The following is a 22,407-nucleotide window of genomic DNA, read 5'->3' on the forward strand; positions in this document are numbered from 1 at the left end:
TATTACGTTTCCATACATCCTTCATTCAGTTTCCTCTAATGTCAACATCTTATTATAAGCAAAGTGCAGTTATCAAAACAAGAAATTAACATCAATGCAATACTATTAACTACACTCTACATTTTGTTTGGATTTCCCTCTTTTCTGCACTAATGTCTTATTTCTATTCTAGGATCCTGTCTCAGATACCACACTGTATTGAATCTTTATAGGTAGGTCCTTGTAGGTCCTTACCTCCTCCAATCAGACAGTTTCTTAGTCTTTCTTTGTCTTTCATGACTATTACAATGATAGTTATTTGGTAGAACGTCTTCCAACAAAGGTTTTCCTGATGTTATCTCATGATTAGCTGAAGTTTTGGGTTTTAAGAATACCACCAAAGGAATGGACCAACTTGTTGTACCATATTGAGGGAGGACATGAGATCAACACGACTTCATCTGACTTGGTTAAGGTGGTGTCTGCCAAATGTCTCCACTGCAAAATTAGTATTCTCCAGCATTCCACACTTTGTTCATTGTGAGTCATTAAGTGTGCCCAGGAGAAGGGAAGTAAGTTCCATCTCCTCAAGAAAGGAATATTAGGGCTGGGGATGTGGCTCAGGCAGTGGCGCGCTTGCCTGGCATGCGTGCGACCAGGGTTCGATCCTCAGCGCCACATGCAGACAAAGATGTTGTGTCCGCCAAATACTAAAAAATAAATATTAAAATTCTCTCTCTCTCTCTCTCTCTTAAAAAAAAAGAAAGGAATATTTAAAAAAAGTGGACATGCTAAAATTTCCCTAGTTATTCATGTTTTTAGGGAAGAGAGACATTTTGAAGCTAGAGAAATATCCTTTTTCTCCTCAAAATGTGACCCATTAATTTTAATGTTCATCAGTGAACCTTGCCTGCAGCAGTTGCCCTTATGGGATAATGGTGATTTTTGTATTTTCCTCATTCCTTCTATATTTATTAAATGGAATTCTGTAAGGAAGATTTGAAGGAGCAAAATTTTAACCTGGTGTAGATGCATTCTCAATAGCAATGAAAAGAGATTCAAGGTACTGTGAATGCTGATATAAATTTACATTCATCATTACTGAAGAACATTATCAAAGGTATATTAAATTGAAGTATCAGGTCATTGTGTGAAAGCAAGAGGAATGCATCTTAAATAATAATTTACCTTTAACTGTGACAGAAATGGTATGATGGATGGCTCCTAATGCATTTTTAGCTATACACTGGTAATTCCCAGAATCCGCTTCTGTAACATGAATAATCTGCAAGGTTTTCTTAAAGTTCCGATAAAATGTCCGGTTGATGGGTAGTATTCCATCTTCTTTTATCCAGTAAATAATTGGGGTAGGCCTGATGGGATAAACAATGATGTTACAAAAAATGTTCATCTGTGACTACTTTTGAGGGTGAGTTTTCATGCAAGTGTATAATAAATTCTTTAGCATCACACTTTTATAAATAATGCTCAAAACCTACATTTAAAATAGTAAGATACCATTTTCACGTAACCAGAACTATACTAATTTATGGCACACCATAAACTTTGACTTCAGTGATACAGTGCTGCTATGATAAGCTGTTTTACCGAAGGGACCTAAGTATTTTCTTCAAAATCCTTATCAATGAGGAGCTCCCAGGTATTTTTACATGAAGGTATATATCAAGAGAATTTCAATTAAACCAATGATATTGAGCTATATTTTTTCATTAGCTAAAGGTAAAAATGTACAGAGAAACTGGGTGTGGTGGTACATGCCTGTAATCCCAGCAATTTGGGAAATTGAGGCAGGAGAATTATGAATTCAAGGCCAACCTTGGTAACTTAGCAAAACCCTATCTTAAAATAAAAAATACAAATGGGAATGGGGATATAACTTAGTGGTGAAGCACCCCTGGTTCAATCCCCAGTACTCCCCATGCAAAAAAAAAAAAAAGTACTGAGAAAGGGCTCACAAATATATCTGTGTCCCCAGACTTTCACACATTTCCATAGAAAACAATAAGAACTTTTCTATTTTATAACAGGCTAATTGGTGACATGAATTATGTGATTAGAGGATTAGTATTTTTTCCTTAATTTCTTTACTAGTGATACTTAAAAATATTATTACATCAATTGTTAATAGATCAAATTTGTATATTATATAATCTCTCATTCAGCTGTGTTTTTTCTATCTTTTCTACTTCTTTGATGGTACTAGAGATTGAACTCAGGGGTGCTCTACCACTGAGCTCCATTCTCAGTCCTTTTTATTCTTGACTTTGAAATGAGTTCTTGTTAAATGGCCAGAGCTGGTGGTCTCTGCTTTGCCATCATCTTGCCTCAGCCTCCTGAAAACCTGGGATTATAGGTGTGTCCAACCACCTATGCTTCTTACTAAACCCTGAAATATGGAAAAAGATAAAAAGCCAGGATATAGGCTTGAAGTTAAATCTTCCAAGTTCCAGCCTTGTCCTTAAATTTCTCTCTGATTTTGGATCCCTGACCCTTTGGGGTCTTAGTTTTCTTAGTTGCACGACCTGATCTAATGATTTTACAAGGTTTTCATGAGAACAAAATAAATATCCATTCAATACAAACAATTCCTAAACACTAAACTAGATACAGAGCACTGAGTTATGTGCTGGGAAGGTAATGATAAAGTTTGGTCCAGACCTCAGGAAGAACATAATACTTGTCATTAGAAATGCGAGTTGGTTTAACTGATAGTTTATAGTATTGGTTTGGATTGTTTGGAAGAATAGAAATAATTGAGAAATTACTGAAATAATATATATTTGATGAAATAGCTTCTGATTAAACATGTTGTGTATATAAAAAGAGGTAGAAGATGAGAAATCATTTTGAAAATTTGAACAACTATATCGTGTGGAAGCTGAAAACATAAACTGTTCTCTAATAGTTAGACTAATTTGAATTTCATATGATCTGAAGATTAAAGGGGAATGGGGATAGAAACATAATATCATAGTTTCCCCTTCGAAGAGCCATGACTCATTTTGGAGGACTGCTACTCTATTGAGCAATTGTTCCAAATTTGGAATGTTTTGATTCTTTGGGTTTAAAGTTTGTTGTTCTGTAAGAGATAGAGTTCCAATCTTGGTTTTATAACATTCCAGAATTTTAGAAATTCTTTCAGGAATATTGTGAAATTTCCAAAGACCAACCATACTTTATTTCATATTTTATATAATATAGGTTGAGCATACCTATTCAAAAAGCCTAAATCCAAATACTCCAAAATTTGAAATGTTCTAAGTATCATGTTAGCATTCAACGAGTAAAGTCTATGTAAGTATTACAAAATTAAAAACAAAGATATGAAATCCAAAACACTTCTGGTTCCAAGCATTTTGGATAAAGAATACTCAACCTGCAAATCATTTGTGGGAAAATGAGGCACCGAGTTTCACAATAGTTAATTCTACTCCAGTAGGTTGGAGGTTTGAGATTAAGCCACTTTCTAACAAAATAATAAAAATTGGACTTTTTTCTTTTTTTAATTCTGGTGGAAAAGATGAATTTTTAACATATCTTTAAAGGAGGTTGTTGCTAGTATTCAGTCTAAGGAACTGTCATATGTAGTGTGATTTCCTGACTTGGCCAGCAGAGGCTTCCAAATGCTTCCTGAAGTAGTTATTCCTGGACTCAGAAAAGATCAGGCCACTAAGTTACCAGGTCAAGAATAGCATGGATCACAAACTGTGAAGGCAGCATGCTTCTGGGATCCCATTCAAGGCTGTTAGAGGATATTTTCCTATGGAGGCACTTGCTCTAGCCAGGAACTGTGTAGAAACTCTCCTGTAATATAGACCCATCCTAATAGTCACTTTTGTGTCTGGGTGAGGTCTTTGCAATGCCTGTTACAGGCACATCAGTTCTGAGATGTGCACAGATGAGACATTTCAAAGAACCAAGGTTTGGCCTTGTGACCTGTTAATAGGAAGGAATGGAAGGGACAATGTGCTGGTTATGAGGCTAGGCCCTAAGATGCCTGGTGAGTTTCTGTTGTTAGGAGAACAAGCCAGGATGAAACTTGCAAGCAAGAGCTAGGCCAACAACCAGCAGACCCTGAGAGTCACAAACTCTCTGCTGAGTTGTCTAGCAGATACATGAGCATGTTCAACTTACAGTACAATTTCCCTGCAGACCTCCAGACAAAGGATCAATAGTAAACAGCTATTATTTTTAAGCCACTAAGTTTTTAGAAAATAGTTTCTTGCAAAATTGTATCTCCCTATTATAACATAGCAATCATGATGTAACTATTGATACTTATTTCAATGCAAACACTACTACAGTAGTGATTTATCTGAATAATGCGAATCATGCACTCTACTTTGGAAATTAATTGATGCTTGATGAGATTAGTATGACAATGACTCCTGCTATGATAGTAATGCTTCTCCACCAGTCTGCTATATTTTTATAAGAAATGTACATCAGGGCAGTGTGTGAACTCACAGGCCTTCTGCAATGCACTCCAGTGAAAGCACATTTCCTCTTAATTCCTCTTTGTGACTTGCATTGCCTTCTGGAGTTAAAAATGTTGGTGGCCTCTCTCTACTTGATTTAGCTGCAAAAAAGAAAATAAATGCGCATTAAAAATTATGAATATATATTTCTAGAAACGCAGTCACTGTCAAAAAAAACCTGTCTAAAATTCTAATCCCTTTTCAAAACTATTTAGCATTGATTATGAAATTTGTTAAACTACATCCACTTACTCATTGAAACAGGAAAATACAAATACAAATAATTTGGGTTGTATAAGCTCAAGTTGTAGTAAGGACTGTTTTCCTTTTGTAAATCCTTTTAATCTAGGTTAGGGTTTTACAAATTTTCTGTGGATTGACAAATTTCAAAATGTTAACATTGAAAGGAAAATTATGTTATCAAACTATATATCCCTTAAGATTAGTGCTCAGTTCAAAAATAAAATTAACTGTCTATCTTCTAGAAGATATTAGGTTTTTCAAAAAGGTGTCATTATGGAAGAGGTACTTTGGTTTACACTGGGGATAACTTTACAGCCAAATCAATTTCCAAACTCAAAAGTTTATAGAAAATAAAACAAACTTAGAGGACTACTGACAGAGGTCAGCCAAATTATATGTCATAAATTAAGAATAATGGTAGACTTAGATAAATTAAAACCAGTTTCCTCAATGACAAAATAAAGAAGGTCTTAATTCAGAGATCTTAGGGATATTTATGCAGGTCAACTTTTTTTATGAACTCTGCAAAATATAACCTTAACTTCTGAAGGCCTCTTGGAAAAACTTGAAGTAGAAATTATAACATCTTAAGAATCTATAGCTCTTCATTATTTTCAAACTTAAATAAATTACCTAATTGATGCTCGTCAGAGCTGAATGAATAGGTAATATATGAATTATTCTCATTTCTCAGAAGAAAAAACTAAATACCAGAAAAGGAGAAATTAGTTTTCTAAAGAATTTAGAGATTTTAGGGGAAGTTTTCTTTTCTAAAGTCACTTTGGGAATGGTCTTCAGGCCCATATTTTTTTAAGAGTATATTTAAAATAAATGAAGCAAAATAAAATAGCAGGAGTTGGGCTATGTCACTGACACCAAAATGTTCATATCTAAAGTGTGAAAAATATAGTAGAAATTCTGTTTTCTGCCTTCTAGATAATTAAGAGGGCCCTCTATACAGAACTCATTATTTTTATTGATAGAAGTACCACATTTCCCTTAAGTAAATAATTTTTTTTTCAATTTAAAAGAATGAAGTTAAATGCTCTATTTTTTTAAGTTTAATTTCACTGAAGATAGTAACTTGGTTTCATACAAAACCAGAGAAATAGTATTACTATTTGTATTGCATAATGTCATGTGAAAATGAATTGGAAATGTGATGATTTACTATGGAATCCACTTAATGTTAGTCACTAAAAGCTTTGATGTAGACGTATTCTAGCAGGTTAATACACCAGTCGACTCTTATTTAGTTCATGAGAAAAGTTTATGAATAAGACAAAAAAATGGAAAATATAATTCAAAACATATATGAAAGATTTTATCCAGATCAAGTGAAATGGTTCTTTTACATGAGAACAGTTAAAAACAAGTTTCATTATTATACAGACACCATGGAAAATGTTTTAGTGACATGCTTGAAAGTTTACAGCTAAATTTTATAGGAAACACACATTGATACTAGTGGTACTAAACATATAACTAGAAATTTCATAAAGAAATAAGGTTAAATAGCCATGGAGGTGAAGTTAGTGAACTAAAGTCTACAATGAAGGAGAAAATCAGTTACAATCACCATGACTCACCACCATTAAACTCAGTGTCACTCAAATTAGCAGCTATAGTGTCATTCAATTCATCCACTGAAATAAACAGAATATTATGAAGAGGGCACAAAAGTAGGGGAGAGGGGTCAAAAACCACTGGGCAACAAAAACAAAGGTATACAGCTGTGCTAAGTACCATCCCTACCATGTAAAAATGGTGCTTAACACTGTATATGACTAACTCATTATTAATTCACTCAGCCACCCCCAACCAGTAATATGTAAATCTGTGACTTACACAGCAAGATTGTCAAATAAAAGGCATTGTGGGGCATAAAGTACACATCGATGTTCAGAATACCAAGTGATTCAGAAGGTCATCATGGAAACAGTAATGGCAATCACATCATACAGTATTTAGGATATTCACGCTCTTTCCATCTGCCACCACTAGTGATCCTTAACAGGTAGTTTCCTAATCAATGACCCTATTTATCCCAGTAGTATTTAATGGTTTATAATTTTTCACATGTGTAAACATCACTGAAAGGAAGATTTGGAAATGAACTCTTACCTGAAACTACCTTCACAGAAATAGGTTGTTTTTGCTGTATAGTTTGAGTGTGATTAAATCTGGCATAACAGATATAGTCTTCACGGGTATCTTCTGGGAGAACATTGGAAAAATAAAGGTCTCCATTCAGACCTTGGGAAACCCTCTCACTCTGTGGAAGTCTTTGAAAGGCTGGAAAAAGGCAGAAGGAGAACCAGATCACTCCATCATAACATGGGCACACTCCAAATTAGCAGCTTAACTACCAACAATTCTATGGACACTTCACTTAGGGGAAAATACACACACACACACACACACACACACACACACACATATGTACACACACAGATATAAATATATATATTTTAATACTTTTTTTTAGTTTTAGTTGGACACAATACCTTTACCATATTCACCTACCCAGTGCTAAGGATTGAACCCAGGGCCTCTCACATGCTAGGCAAGCTTTCCACCGCGAAGCCACAACCCCAGCCCGATATATATATAATATTTTAATAGAGTTATTAAGAAAGAGCAATTATATAAAAAAGTGGAAGTCACACTAGAACTCCAACTGTACCTGCCCAACCCTAATTTCATAGATGGGGGAAGAGGTGAGATTAGACTCATACAGGGAAATGTTTTATTTAAGCAAGTATAAACAAAGAAATGTTTTACAAAAGTTTGTATGACTTTTCCTAAATTAATCATCCCTGTCTGTGCATATCTTAGAAAATGCTTTAAGAAAGTTCATAAGGATGTTAATATGATCTGCTTCTATATGCCTGCTGGTCCCTGAGCAAGGAGTTGAGCATACCAGAGCCCCAGTCTTGTCTGAGCTTCTGATCTAATTAAAGAACCAGACAGTGAGTGGGAAATTAACTATAGGGTGTGATGACGACATTATTCAAGGCTGCAACCTGCCCCTGAGAAGCAACCCCTACCCCAGTATCCCTCACCTCCTCCACTTTTTCCTTTCTGAATTACCTATCATCTATTGACATACTACATCTTTTACTTTTCATATCCCTGCACCAGAATTCAAGATCCAGGAGAGCAGAGACCTCCATCTCCTGTATACATTGTTGTGGCTCTGGATCGGTGCCTGGCCCTTCAGAGAGATTCCCTCAAATACTCATGGAAAGATTAAATGAATAACCAAGGACATGCTGAATTTCCAGTTTCAGGCATGATGATTCATTTCCCCTCAGGTCAAGAAACTGTCTAGCCGTAGGCATGGAGAGAAGGTCTGTTACCCAATGGAGGATGCAAGGAAGTGGGACTCACAATCTCTGCAAGAAGTTACACTTGGCTAGCTAAAAGGTCTCCTGAAGCTCCTGACTCAGTTCACAGAGCCTGAACTGTGAGAGTTCTTTAGCTCCAAAGTGAAAGAATAAGGAAAAGTTGCATATCTTAGTGGCTTCGGGCCAGGTGTTTGTCTTTCGACAAGATTTCTTCAGCTTGAGGGAAACAGCTATGCTCCTCCGGTGGCAGGTGCCTGGTCTAACATTTCACAAAATGCAAAATCATGGTTAAAAGGCTCCCTCAGGCAAGAAAAGGCCAAGAAACTTGGAGCCAGAGCTTAAAAGAATACCATCAGTTATATGTGTAAGCCAAGTTCTTGGTCAAGATAGGGGTTTGGTAGTGGTTGTAAATTCACAGTTTTAATCCCCTGGAAAACAACGGTTTTAAAAATACTCAGAAAAAAAAGAAGGAACATTTATTTAATGAATGCAAAGAGCTAAAGACAATCATACATTTATTGTCTTTTGTTTATACTGCAGTATTTTATGATTCCTGTGTGTTGGTAGATCAGATGTAAGGCAACAGACTTCACTATGGTGGTATCATTTTGCTCTTTGAGTGTTTTTTTTTTTTTGTATTATGCTTGGAAAAAATGTATGAAGATATGAATAATTTAAGTTATCTTCCAAAAGTGCTATGGGAACTAATTGCTTTCTCATATTGCAAATGCCATTTCCATCTGAAAGGTCAGAAGCTTTGTCAACAGCTTAATATGTACATAAACGATATAGCAAGCTGTGCAAAGTGGGAAAAAATTAGTTACATACTCAGATGATCTGAGAGTTTACATGCAGTATATCTTTTTATTAAGCAGAAAGGAAACCATTGCTGATTAGAACCAATGACCAAACACTGGGTTTCTTTTTTGACAGTGACATGTGGAGAGTGTTGTTCTCAGAACCATTCGTCACTCATATATTGGATTGGCTACTTATTCCTTCAAAACCTGTAAAAAATGTTATAAAGTGAAAATACAAATGTGTTGACATATTTATTTCTTTATATATTTGTTTTTAATTTCTTTGTGATACTTTCTGAGTGATTTCACTTAAAAGTTAAAAAATGAAAATTGAGTGTTAAGAGTCAAATTTTCTCTTTAATAATATATGTAGACTTTGATTGCAGAGGAAATCATGTCACTGGGAATAGACTTCTTGAAGTACTTTCTTTACCTTGCTCTTGGGCCACCACTCTTCCTATGTTATCTGCTGACCTCAGTGACTGCACCTTCTCATTTCCTTTCCTGGTTTCTCCCTAAGTTGGTGACCTCTTGAGGGCTCGTGGTTTCAGTCCCCCAGGCTCTTCTCTGCACCACCTGCACCCACTCCGCTAAATTCTCCCATCCATTCCAGTGTTTTAAGATGTGCTGTCTATGCAATAACATTGCACACACCACTGATCATCCTTCTGATACATGCACCTCTGACTCTTATTGGGCATCTGGACATGAATGCCTTTAGAACTCACACTCTGGTTGCTTAGTTTACAAGCCAAGCCATGTGTTTCCTCTGAGGTAAATGCTATCCTATTAGCATAGGAAAATTGGGAGGGTAGAAGAGGCAGAGCAGTAAATAATTCCTTCAAGGAGAAGATCAAGGGAAGACAAATTTGAAACTAATGGATGGCTTTCTCTTTGCCTCAGTTTCCTCATCTGGAAAGTGAAAAAAAAATCATTAAATACTCCTCATGGGGTTGTTTTTAAAAATTAACGGGACTGTGATGTTCTTAGCAAAGGGACTGGCACTTAGTAAAGGCCCAGTGAATATTAACTGTTGTTGGGGATAAAATAACAAAAATATGACACATTCAAAACAGTTCAGTTTCCTCCCCACTGAGGGCTTCTGCTGATTCAGGAAGTGGCAATTCCATTTTATCAGCTGTTCAGTCTCCAAACTTGGTAGTTGTCTCTTCTTCTTCCTCTCTCTCACGCTCCTGCCCCCACCCCAATACATCCTGAGGGCTCTACCTTCAAAAATAAATCCAGAATCTATCTCACTCTACTGCTACCACCCAAGTCCAAGTACCTTCAACTGTTGCCTAGAGTACAGCAGAACCCCTAACTGGCCTCCCCTTTAGTCCTCTATACTCTCCATACCCCAGCAGAAGTCACACTGCTACTATTTATTTTATTTCAGACAAACACTCCTTCACTGGTTCGCCAGTTTATTCAGAGCAAAAGCTGAAGCACTTTTCTTTGAGTCCTGTGACTTCCATGATCTTGTTCATCTCCCTCTCTCTTGGATCTCTGTGTCTGGCCACATTTGTTTGTCTTTTATACACACCAGGATGCTCCTACCTTAGGGCTTACACCTGTGCTCCCTTCTACTCAAACATTTAGGGGGCCCACCTTCTGTCTTATTTCCTTAGGTCTGGGCTCAAAACTCTGTCTTCTTTCTCTTTTATAACATTTATTATCAACCAACAAAGATTATCTAAATGCATTTATTGTCTGCCTCCTTCTCCAACCCATCCACTTAGATAGAATGTAAGCTCAGTGATAGTGGTGTACTTGTGATTTATTTAGAGCAGTTTCCATTGTATAGTAAGTGCTTGATAAAATTGAAGGAATAAATGAAATGACATGTTATTTATTTCAATGAGCAGCTATTTTCCTGAGCATCTCTATGATATTTTATGAATACTTCATGAATCCCAAACAGAAATAATTTATTATGACAGAAAAACTTTATAAATAAACTCTTGAAGAAAGAAAATTCTTGTTGTTAAAACTTACAGTTATCCATCCAAAATATTATAGCTGGTGGTAATCCAATTGGGGGTCTACAGGGAAGTACTAAAGATTGACCATTTCGAAGTATTATTGGTTCAAGTTTTTCTTTGGTCCATAACGGTGACCCTATTAAATAATTTAAAAAATAACTTCTGCATTATTTTTGAATGAAAAAATTTAATAAGTTCTACAAAGAAAAGCAAACCAAACTTTTTGGGAAATAGAAATTTGAAATTTATGTATTTCAATGAGAAAATGACATTTAAATACAGTGTTAAAGGTTAAAAAATCAAAACATAGTAAAAAACAAAGAAATTATCACTCACTGCCATTGATAGTCTGAATTCTGAGTCAATGATTTCATGTCTAAAAATGTATACTAAATACATCATTATAAAGACACATAACTTTGATCTAAGCATGTTCTCCACAATGAGTATACCTTTGAACATCATACAATATTATTTAAGTCCACTAATTTGTAAGATTGACATGAGAATATACATTCTATGTGAGTAGTTCAGAAAAGGTTGGATTTCAGAATGAGCTGGCTTTATGCACATACATATATATCTGCTGGAAAGAAAGGAAAAGAATATTTGAGCAGTGGTTATTTCCTTGAAAGAAAGGACACTTGAATGATTTTTAAATTTCTTTTTTTACTTGTAATTAATTTTTCTATAATGAACACATTATACACATAATTTTAAAAGTTTTCAAAATGACCAGAACAGCAAATGCTCACTATTTTTTAAATACATGCATACAGGCTCTTGAGGTTTTCGAGAAATTTTTGGTATGACCACTGCAAAAAGAACCACAATAAAAGTTTGAAACAAAAATGTTAAAAGAAATCACCTTCACCCATATACTGAATTTATTTTCATCTAGCTATTAAAAAAAACTTATACAAAAGGCATGTGAGAAAAAATTAGATCAGTTCCAGAATGAGACTTTTTTTTTTAATAAATCTTGGTCTTTTATTCAGGACTTGGATAAAAGACACAATGAATTGGCAAAGCATTAGGCTGAGAAGTTTTGCTAAGGGAAAGCAGAAAGGAGCAATAACTTTCATGCAAAATGAAGTAGGAATATTGTAATCAATGTCATTGCTTTCTTATTACAGTATTTGGATAGTGACGTAACAGATGCTGAATCTTGGATTGATATTTTTCTATTTTATTTTGTGTGTGGTACTAGGGACTGATACCAGGAATGCTCTACTCTAGAACTACATTCTAGCCCCCGCCCCTTTTTTTTTTATTTGTATCAAATCGGGTATAATTTCTCATTTTTCCAAGTGTACAGGTTGCAGAATCACACTGGTTATACAGCCACATGTGTACATACAGCAATACTAGTGTCTATTTTATTCTGCTGCCCTTCCTATCCCCCCTTCACCTCCCCTCCCCTCCCATCACTTCTCTTTACCCAATCTAATGTGACACATTTTTTTTAATTTTTTTTCCCTCACATCATCATACATGTATTTTGTATAACGATGAGGGTCTCCTTCCAGCTTCCATGCAATTCCCTTTCTCCCTCTCATTCCCTCCCACCTCTCTAATCTTCTTCTCATGCTCTTCCTCCCTACCCCATTTTGAGTCACCCCCCCTTTTATTTTTGAGATAGGGTTTCTCTAAGTTGCCCAGGCTGGCCTTGAATTTGAGATCCTCCTGTCTTAACCTCTCAAGTATCTGGAATTATAGGCGTGCACCACCATGCCCAGCTTGGAACAGTACTTTAAATGGTCATATTTGAAAAGTCTCACTTACTGGATGGGCGGACGACAATGTTATTAGAAATTGCAGCACCACGCTCATTCCTCGCTGTACACTGATAGACTCCTTCATAAGTCTCTGCTTTCCCTTCACTCATAATGTTGATTATAAGCGTTCCTGATCCAGGCTTCATGGTGACCAGAGGGTCTTTATCTATGTCAAAATGAGTTCCATTTCGTGTCCAAGAAAAGCTGCCCAATACATCAAGAGTTAAGTTTATTAATGATCCAGAAAAAATAGGATTATTTACTCTTCAACAAGTTCCTAATAGTCATGAGTCCCTAGAAACAATCATTAGATTTTAATATAAAGTAGAAAAGCAATAATTCCCCATATTTAAAATGTTGTTCTGAGTCATGACTTAGAAGAAGGTAGTGGTTACACATTTTGAGGTACCTGTCTTCTTCAAAGCTCAAAGCTAACACACATTGCCTGTCACTTATCCAAGGAAACAGTTCTCTCAGGCATATTCTCTTTGAGTTTTATTAGCATTTTTTATTGTAAACCCCATTATTCATAGAGTTGATAACCTGTCTATAATAATCAGCTCTGGGCTGAAATGTGACAAGAAAGTATTGTCTATATGAGCTGAAAATTGATCAGACCCGTTTCAAGTTACCAAAATGCAAAACGGAGGCTGGGATCAGGGTAAGAGTTATAAGTTCAGGGTGTTTTAAATGTTGTTTTAAAAGTGGTAATTCTATATAAACTCTATTTTGAGAATTTTTACTCTGAGAGATGGTTTTATGAATTCCTCGAAGGTATGCCAAATTGTCAACTGAGATTTCTCTTTCTTGGTTTGATTTATACAAATGCCTCCTATAAAAGTCACAGTGCTCATGCAATTCAATGCTTAATAAATAGTAACAAATCAGTAATGGCCAAGGCCACTTAAAGGCATACATCTCTAAATGTGCTTTCTGGGCCCACTTAGATTTTCCTTTTCTCTGTTCATCCTCACAGTGGTGGTTGCCACAACTAGGACCGTGGGGATGGGGCTCCTGGCACTTGGCAGGTAGAGGACAGGGATGCTGCTAAGTGTCCCACAGTGCACAGGACAATAAAAAAATTATCCCACAATAAAAAAATTATCCAACCCAACTTATCAATGGTGTTGAGGAGGAGAAACCCTATCCTATAGAGAATTACAGAAGGTAGATATTAAACAAGCAAGAAGTTGAAAGGGAACTCCACCAAAGAACATCATGTCAGGGCTTGTGTGGTAAGAGTTTCCAATAATATGGCAGAATATCATTTTAAAGCAAACCTTTGATAAGGATTTTGATATACCATCGGTATTTAGTGCCAGTTAATTTTCTCCTCAGGTGCTAGCTTGTAATAGTAGTAAAATCCTATAATAGCCAAACTTGGAAATAAAATATCTAAAACATTTCACTTCTTTGTTACTTATAATTACATTTATTATAATTTAATAATCATTAAAGTTATTACAATTTACTAATTATTAAAAATCATTGTATTTTGATAACAACCTAACTCTAAAATTCTAATGTACTGGATAAGTCATAGATCATCCACTATAGGACCTTGGATAAGTTATCTAGTATTGCTGGGCATCAATTTCCCCGTCTAATAAATATACCAATTTGACAGGATTTTGACGGATTCATGCCAAGATCCACACGAAGAATACTGAGTACTGAATCCTGACAAATTGGAAAACTATTCAGGACTATATTACAGATCACTATAAAGATAGTAGAGATCTTGAAAGTAGTAAATTTAACTTCTTCTTTTTCTTTTTAACAGATGAGGAAACTGAAACCCAGAGAAATGGGATTTGCTCATGTCATAAGGCCATTAGTGTCAGAGACAGGATTGGAAGGCTCTTTCCACATCTTCCTATAAATTGTGAGCATTCTGCGGAAAATCTGCACATGAAAATGCAATAATCTGGGATTTAAAAGGAACAAATTGGCTCTAATTAATCTGGGAGATAAAACCATAAACCAACAACTGATGCTTTAGGAATAAGCAATTACCTTCTGTATCTTGGAAGAGTTAAAATGAACTGTGGAGTTAAGATAAACCAAAGGGTAATCTAATCAATCACACTGAGAAATGTCTAACTCAAAAAGAAGAGTTCTACATGGTCTACCTTATTCTACGGAGTTTCCAAATTTATTTCTATACTTAGAGATTGCTGGACTTATTTTCAGTACTGTCAAAAAGCAGAAAGTATACCCACCTTGGTGGAGGCTTCCCTTTGGCCTCACACTGGATCACGATATTCTCTCGAGGGTCAATAATGTAATCTTTTGGAGACTGGTGAGTGATGGTTGGAGGTTGTACCACTTCATTTCAGAAGGAAGAATAAATGTAAAAAAATAAATCATGTAATATCATACAGCAACCATTTTTTCTAGTCACTTGCAGGACACTACATTTGCTCCAAACGTCTCTAGTAATTTCCAATGAGGCTGTGCATACCTCAATAGACTTTCAACTTCAAGTTGAAGTTGAGGCATGACTTCCTTGGGGTAACTTTACACACACTCACCAATCCATTTTCCCACACCAAAAGTTTGGGAAAATAATCACCAATATAATCCTAATATTAAGACATTTCTTTCTGATGTAACAATGAGAAATTCTTCTAATTCTTTTGGTACAAATGATGTCTTTCAGTGAAATTCAAGTTGGCACGAAAATTTGAGTCTTTCTTAGGAAAGAGTAATTAACAGTTCATTAGTGTGCTTACGTAAATTAAAATATATTGGGAACAGGTTCACTTGAGAATCTTAACTTTAAAAGATCATTAAATTGGAGACCTGATATGCCTTATTAGAACCAGGGGTAGGTGAATTAGGAACAAGGCAAAAAACAGTCTTATTTCAAAGATAATGAAATTGAAGTTCTCTGTTCTAGAAAACAATGTTTCCATTTCACTTTTCAAAGTGTTATCTGATCTTTTATTATGAAATTGTAGGGGGAAACTGTTTTGAGTCAGAACAATCCAATCTGAAGAAAGTCAGTATCTGGACCTCTGCAGCTCTTCAATTTGCTCTAAGGTCACCATATCTTTCCTCTTATGAAATCAGAATTACAATGTTAGAACAGGAAGGCTCTAGAGAAACAATCTATTTCAACCCTTGTTTAGAATTGCAAATGGCGTGACTAGGAAGGCACAAAGCAGAGAAAAAAATTCTCTAGAAAATTCTCTGCTTGCTTACTCCTGCCACTACCTTGCACAACTCCAGGAGAGCTGTTTACACACACCAGTGGTTCTCAACCAGGGCAATTTGCGCCCAGCCTTCCAGGGGTATTTGGTCATATCTGGAGACAATTTCAGATGTTACAACTAGATAGGTGGCTGTACTGGCCTCTCACAGGTAGAAGCCAGGGATGTTCCTAAATATCTTCAAGTGTACAGGAAATTCCCCACAGCAGACTTATTTGGCCTAAATATCATTAGTGCTGAGAATGGGGAACCTGGCACAGGCCACATCGTGAGAGGCATTCCCAGAGTCCTGCCATGCAATGGCCCTGATCCAATACGCCTCCCCTCATCTGAAACTTTCCTTGAAATCCTCCTTTGAACTCTCAATTTCCTTTCCTTTGTTGATGCATTTGACTTTCTGGATCATTTCGGTTTTTCATCTTCTGGATCTTACCTGTCCTCTCTGCCCACATTCTGTGCTTGCTTTGTGAAAACTCTTTTACCTGCCAACCAAGCATTTTCCAAAGCTCAGTAACTACCCCCTGCTCTTGTCCCTATTGAGGTTAACTGTTGCTGGGGCAAAATTTAATGCCTCTGCATCTAAAGCTTTGTAAATCTGTGAACATGGTTCTCTTCTCTTGCCTTGGTCTGCAGCTTATTGCTGCTGTTCACTAGGCATTTCCTACTAAACATCCAAGTAAGTCCTAAATTTTAAAGCTAAATTCTTTCTGGTCATCATTTATTATGCACTAATTAAATGTAGCCTCCTGAACAATATAAGTTTTCTTACCCTTTAGCAACATACCATCGCCTTTTCATCCTCCAACTAACTTGCCTCCTCTTTTAGCCTTTCACCATACATGTAAATCCCACATTTTTCTAGCCCTTTCAACTTCCAATGTTGGCTAGCAGATTGGTCCAGAGGTTCAGAATTTGTATGTTTGTTTCTTACTAACTGTGGGACTTAAGCAAGTTTCTTAATTTCTGTATGTCCTAGTTTCTTCAGAGGGAAAGTGAGGTTTAAAAGTAGTATTTACATCCTACGGTAGCTGGGGGAATTAATAAAATAATTTGTGTAAAATTCTTAGTAAATGCCAATATTAGAAATGTTGCTATTTTTAAATTATTGCCATAATTATTTTTATTTGTATCAGCTTTACCTATGAGGAGTGATTGATTGATCCTTCTATCTCTGGGAATACAGTTTGGGATGATGGAAGGAAGCCTGGGATTCCACACCTCAAAAATGGTGAGCATAGGCACAAATTCGGTGGTTTCAAATGCAGAGCTTCTCTCATGTGTCTACAGCTGAGCCAGCTTAGATGTCACTCCTAGCTGCCAGGAGTTTACCATCTGGAGGTACCTTTGTGAACAGTGCTCTGGTCACATGGCAATTAACAAATGTTTTGCAGTAATAAACAGTAATAAGTGATTTTACATAATTTTCCTGGCTAACTCAACATCAAAGGAAATTTTCAAATGCCTGAAAACAGACTATATTTTTTTCTAGATGATACATGCTGCCCAGCTGTCAGAGACAGCAGAAGGTTTAGATTAAGCACTCAGAAATGATATGAGTGGGGGCTGCTTGTCTTTTGCATACTTCAAGACAATATTCTTGTCTGCTGGGTTATTCTACCAATGTCATTTAGAAACACTAGCCTGAACAGTTCTGAAGGCTGAAGCAGCAAGAGAGAGACAACGGCTGACCTGGTGAAGCTTCGGCACGCACCCACCTTCTAAAAGACACCAAAAAGATGTGTCTTTGTTCTAGTAAGCATGTAAAACCAGATAATCATTCTTGTGTATGTGTGTTTGGGGGTGGGGGATAGTGTGGATTGAACGTAGGGTTGCTGTACCACTGAACCATATTCCCAGACGTTTTATTTTTTATTCAGAGAGACAGGTTCTCTCTAAGTTGACCAGGCTGGCCTCAAACTATGGATCCTCCTGCCTCAGCCCCCTGTCACTGGGATTCGAGGTGTATTACATCTTGCCCAGCGACTTAGAGGGCTGTGGATTTTCTCATTGAGTTACATCAGATGTGAAAAAAGCATGGGAGTTAGTAGAGCAGCATATTGGCAAGAGAATAATACCCAAGTCTTCACAATTCATGCAGGTAATATATTTGAACCTTGATAATCAAATGCAATATTTAACTATAGTAAACACACACACGCTTAAAAAGACACTTGTCACAAAACATAACATTGTGCATTTAATTTACAGTACTAACTCAAAAAACAAAGACATAGTCAAAATTTCACACTGCTTAGTAATTTATAGAAAGACACTTACAGTCTTCAAGAAGTTTTGCTTTTTCCCCATCAATATCAGCAGGTGAGTGGGCAAACAGGATTAAAGAAAATCAGATGTTAGTAATGAGAACGTTAGAACCTGAAGATAAAATGGGTGTCTCCTCAATTTGATTTGACCTAAAAACCCATATTGTGAAGGCTGTAGTTGTGAAGTTGTAAGAGAAAGAAACTGGCATTGATGCTTTTGTTTGCTCCTGCAGCAGCTTCTCACATAAACATAAGAAAGAACAAAAGCAATGCTATAGGCAAAAAAGGAAAAAAAAAAAAGAAGAAGAAAGAGATTCTTCCAGGAATAGGAATGGCTAATTCCAACCCATACATATTGTGCTGGACATGTAATTATGTTCAATTTGAAAAATAGCTGAACTCTACAATTAATTTGAGTTGTCACATACTGTGTAGTGTCTGATCCTATTATCCCAGACATCACTATGCACATGATAATCATACCTAACAATGGGACATCGCTACAATGACAACGCCCCATTCACGCCAAGCCCAGCACTGATTTCAGAATTTTATATTTCTATGAGTACTCTTCAAGTCTGTAATGAAACTTTTTAGGCTGTTAGCATCTTTCTGCTTCCAAATTTCTCAATCATCCAGGGATGGCTGGGTCCTACCCTAAGGAGTGGTTCACATACTAGAAAAAGGGTGTAAGGAAGAGGGGCAGGGAAGAAATTACATTTGCATGCAGTTCTAATCATTCTGCTGTGCTGCCTGTCATTACTACTTGTAAAGGTTAATGCAGGAGTGCCTGGGTTATCCGTGACTTTCTTTTCATCATGGTGCTGCCTCTTCTCCATTAGCAGCGATAATTGAGTTAGCCCTAGGTGCCCGTTTCCCTCTGATTGTTAGATTGAGCATTTAGATTAAAAAGAAATATATTTAACATGAGAGAGAACAAAAGCATTTCTCCCAAGCATTTTCTTTCTGTTGTATCTGTTGGGGAAAATGCTTATTTAGGCATTCCCATTCCAACAAGCTTGAGTAAACATATATAAATTAAAGCTACTGGATGAGCATTTTTTTAAACAAGCAAAATAGTGCATTTTATTGTATTCTGCAATATAGAAGTACAGCAAAGGAAGTGAACAAAGTGTGGGGCAAACCACATCTCTTCTTAATGTCTTCCCACTGGCAGTTGCGACTTCTATGGCAAAAAAAAAGTGCATCCTAACAATTGAATAGCCCCAGGAAAGTGCTGTCTTCCTTGCACCTTGGAAATCTTGCCAAACAGATGTTCTATTCAGAAAGCTAATGGATTTAGAGAGGTCATGCAGATTAGGGATAAAGGATAAATCAATTCCAGAGTACAGTAATTGTCCAGATTTGAAATTCTGCTTTCCATGGCAAGAAAAGTGAACAGTTGGAACCTAGAATTATGTTTATTTTTCACAAACAGGCCACCCAAAGCAGACAGAATGTGGTATCTATTTTACTACTGGGACAAGAGTAGACTAAATAGAATAGCTGTTGTTTGCTTCATTTTAGTATTTTTACAGATTGCTTATTGTCAAAAATTTATATCTTGGTCTTTGATCATGTCATTTAAATTAAAAAAAAAAAAAAAGACTATTCACTAGGCTTGTAGCTACGACACTTTTTCTAGTTCCAGACTCAATATTTAGGATTCAAAATTAGAAAATGAAATAAATGTGCCTTGTCTAAATCAAGATAAATTAAGTATGGGTGGTTTAGGATACAGGGGATCTAGGGTGGAGGCGCCCATCCAGTCCTTCGGGAGCTCTCTCTGCCTAGGGAGGGAGAAAGTGACATGGTGATGGGATAAGTGGGGAGGTCTCCAAGATCCTTGTTAAGAGTTTACATGGTTTTCTTGCAGGACTATTTCTACAAAGAGCTGCCTGATGGGAGGATCTGGGCAGCTGCACAAGTCCCTCCTACTCAGGCTATTCCCTCCTTGGTACACAAAAGGCACCTGAGGGAGAAGGATAATGAAAGGGTGGGGACAGTGCTGCTGGCAGTTTCAATGGCCATTTCTATGATGTGAGCCTTTATAAACACCAGGCACTGAAGGTAAATGCCAAATTAATTTCGATTAGCTTTTCAGTATCACGCAGACACCTTGTCCATCCACACAGTTCAGGGTGATGGCAAATGCTGGGAGGTTTTGACTCCTAGGCCTAAGAGCTTTAAAATGTTAATACTTACGATCAAGAGGTACTTCCAGTGCACTAATCATCTGGCACAGGAGGAGAACCAGGGGCACTCTGCCTGCAGATAAGCGCTTCTTTTTCGGCATTATTTTAAGCTGCATTAGTTTCACTCCTGCTGAGATCCACAAGCTGAATTTCCTTTTCTTCTTTCACAAAAGATTTGTGTGCAACGTTTAAATAATTTTTCATGCAGGGAACTGAAAAGAGATGGAATAAGAATAATAATTATAATGTATTAAAAAGAAGGAAATGAAGGACGGAAGTCGGCAGCACAGAAAATCAGCCCTGTATTATACATGAACTCTAAAAGGAGTTAACTTTTAAATATTTAACTCCCAAGACTGGAATAATTATTTATTCATAAATCAGCTAAAATCAGTTCAGAAATACTTGTGGTGATATCAAGCAAATCTGTCCATTTTCCCATCCTTATGGTTTTCCCATTTTAAATATTTGAACTTAAAATGCTCAAAGGCCACAATGTCTTTCTTAACAGAGAGGAAAACTTGGCTTTTAAGCTTTTTGGAAAGCCATCACTTTGTGACTTTAGAGGGGAGGTTTAAAGCTTTTCCAATCCGAAGACCACCTCTGGGAAAGTTCAGGGCATTGCTGCAAATTTCCTTTAAACCCCAAACACTGATTTACCAGCTGAATAATGCCAATCCAGGCCATCACTGGCTCTCACTCAGAGTACGTCCCCAGACCTGGCTGGGCTCTCAGGTCCAAGGCTTCCTCACTGTGGTCACCCTCCTTCACAATGCTGATTAATTTTTCCTACAGGGTCTTCTTTGATTCAAGTTTGAGAATAGCCACACACATTCTACCAACTGAAGTCCATTCTCTTCCTAAACAAGCATCAAAACACCTCAGTATTCCAGCAGCAGTTTATCCTGCCAACCCCACCTCTTTCCATATCCATTAACTGTTTTTTTGTTGAATGACTTATTTCTTTTTTTTCTTATGTCAACCCTTCAATATGTCTCAATTTTCTCACCTTCTTGTCTTTTTTTTTTTTTTTTTCAATTTTCTTTCCTGGTATGTTTATCCATCACATTTTCTTATCTAAGTTCTAATGATTTCTTAAATGTCAATTAAAGTGACACCTCCAAGAAACTAGCAATCATTTCACCACCCCATCAGAATTCCTAAAGTTCCTTGTTTTAAACATCACGTATATTACAAAAGATATACAAATAAATAGATCTGTGCATATGATTGTGTTATGCATACTCTCTTTCTGCACCTTCAGTCAAGAATATGTCTCCCTCATCACCTTACATCCTTCTCCCATCACTTAGTAGAGTGTGCCTTGCACATGGAAGCATCCCACTGGACAGTCCAAATCAATACAAAATATAGATGTTTTTTCCCTGCAAGCTCCCACCTAGAGTGCTAGGTTTGATAATGTCTTCTCATTCATGGAAACAGGTAGGTGTGATCCATGGCTCTCTTGAGCAGTTGAGCAGTTAGGAGAAATATTATAATCACAAACTGGGGCAACTCCTACAACTTTAATTACTGAATAATTTGTATTATTTTTATAGTTATGTGTTTTTATGATGTTCATCTTTCCCATTCATTATATGCAAGTCTCCTCAGGACTGGGAGTATATTTGTCCTGTTCCCCAGTACATCCCGATCACCTGTCACAGTGCTTGAAACATGAAAGGATATAAACATATTTCTAGGGGAAAAGAATGAATGAAAGGAAGAAAGAAGAACACAATGGAGACAATGTCTTCAAAGTTGAGATTGACTTTAGATACTCTGACCATAGTCTACCCAAAGCAATATTTATGTTTATATTTATACTCTTTGGTTTGAAAACCAAAATCTAATCAATATGATTATAATTAGTTGTCATATCATGTCTGTATATGGAATTAAGCATAAATGCAAAAACAATTAAATAAAATAAACAAGGCTGATAATGCGTTTTGCTAGCAGCTGAGTTCTGATTTACACTTGGTTAAATATATCAGAGGACACTTCTTGCAAAAAAAGTTAAAACATTACAAATATTATGAAAAGTATTTGAAAACTGAAGTTAAAACATTACAAATATTATGTTGCAAAACATCCACATC

At 36.4% G+C, this 22,407-nt stretch overlaps 1 protein-coding gene across 34 annotated transcripts in view; it reads right to left on the reverse strand.

Moving 5' to 3' along the window:
- Nrcam (neuronal cell adhesion molecule) overlaps nt 1–20,421 on the reverse strand; it is a 69,157-nt gene extending 48,736 nt beyond the window's left edge. For 12 of the 34 annotated variants that reach the window (XM_076862827.1, XM_076862798.1, XM_076862680.1 and 9 more), the window contains exons 1-8: nt 20,316–20,421; nt 18,124–18,141; nt 14,854–14,959; nt 12,639–12,835; nt 10,867–10,989; nt 6,846–7,016; nt 4,468–4,579; nt 1,168–1,352 (exon numbers count right to left, since the gene is read on the reverse strand). In XM_076862827.1, coding sequence (XP_076718942.1) covers nt 1,168–1,352; nt 4,468–4,579; nt 6,846–7,016; nt 10,867–10,989; nt 12,639–12,835; nt 14,854–14,959; nt 18,124–18,141; nt 20,316–20,421 — 1,018 coding nt within the window. Of the gene's footprint in view, nt 1–1,167; nt 1,353–4,467; nt 4,580–6,310; nt 6,368–6,845; nt 7,017–10,866; nt 10,990–12,638; nt 12,836–14,853; nt 14,960–18,123; nt 18,142–20,315 lie in introns of those variants that run through there. The other 22 variants (XM_076862717.1, XM_076862698.1, XM_076862735.1 and 19 more) reach the window with 6 other exon arrangements.
- Between the last annotated feature and the right edge of the window lie 1,986 nt (nt 20,422–22,407).

This window comes from Callospermophilus lateralis, chromosome 1, assembly GCF_048772815.1.
Source record: "Callospermophilus lateralis isolate mCalLat2 chromosome 1, mCalLat2.hap1, whole genome shotgun sequence".
Taxonomy (NCBI): domain Eukaryota; kingdom Metazoa; phylum Chordata; class Mammalia; order Rodentia; family Sciuridae; genus Callospermophilus; species Callospermophilus lateralis.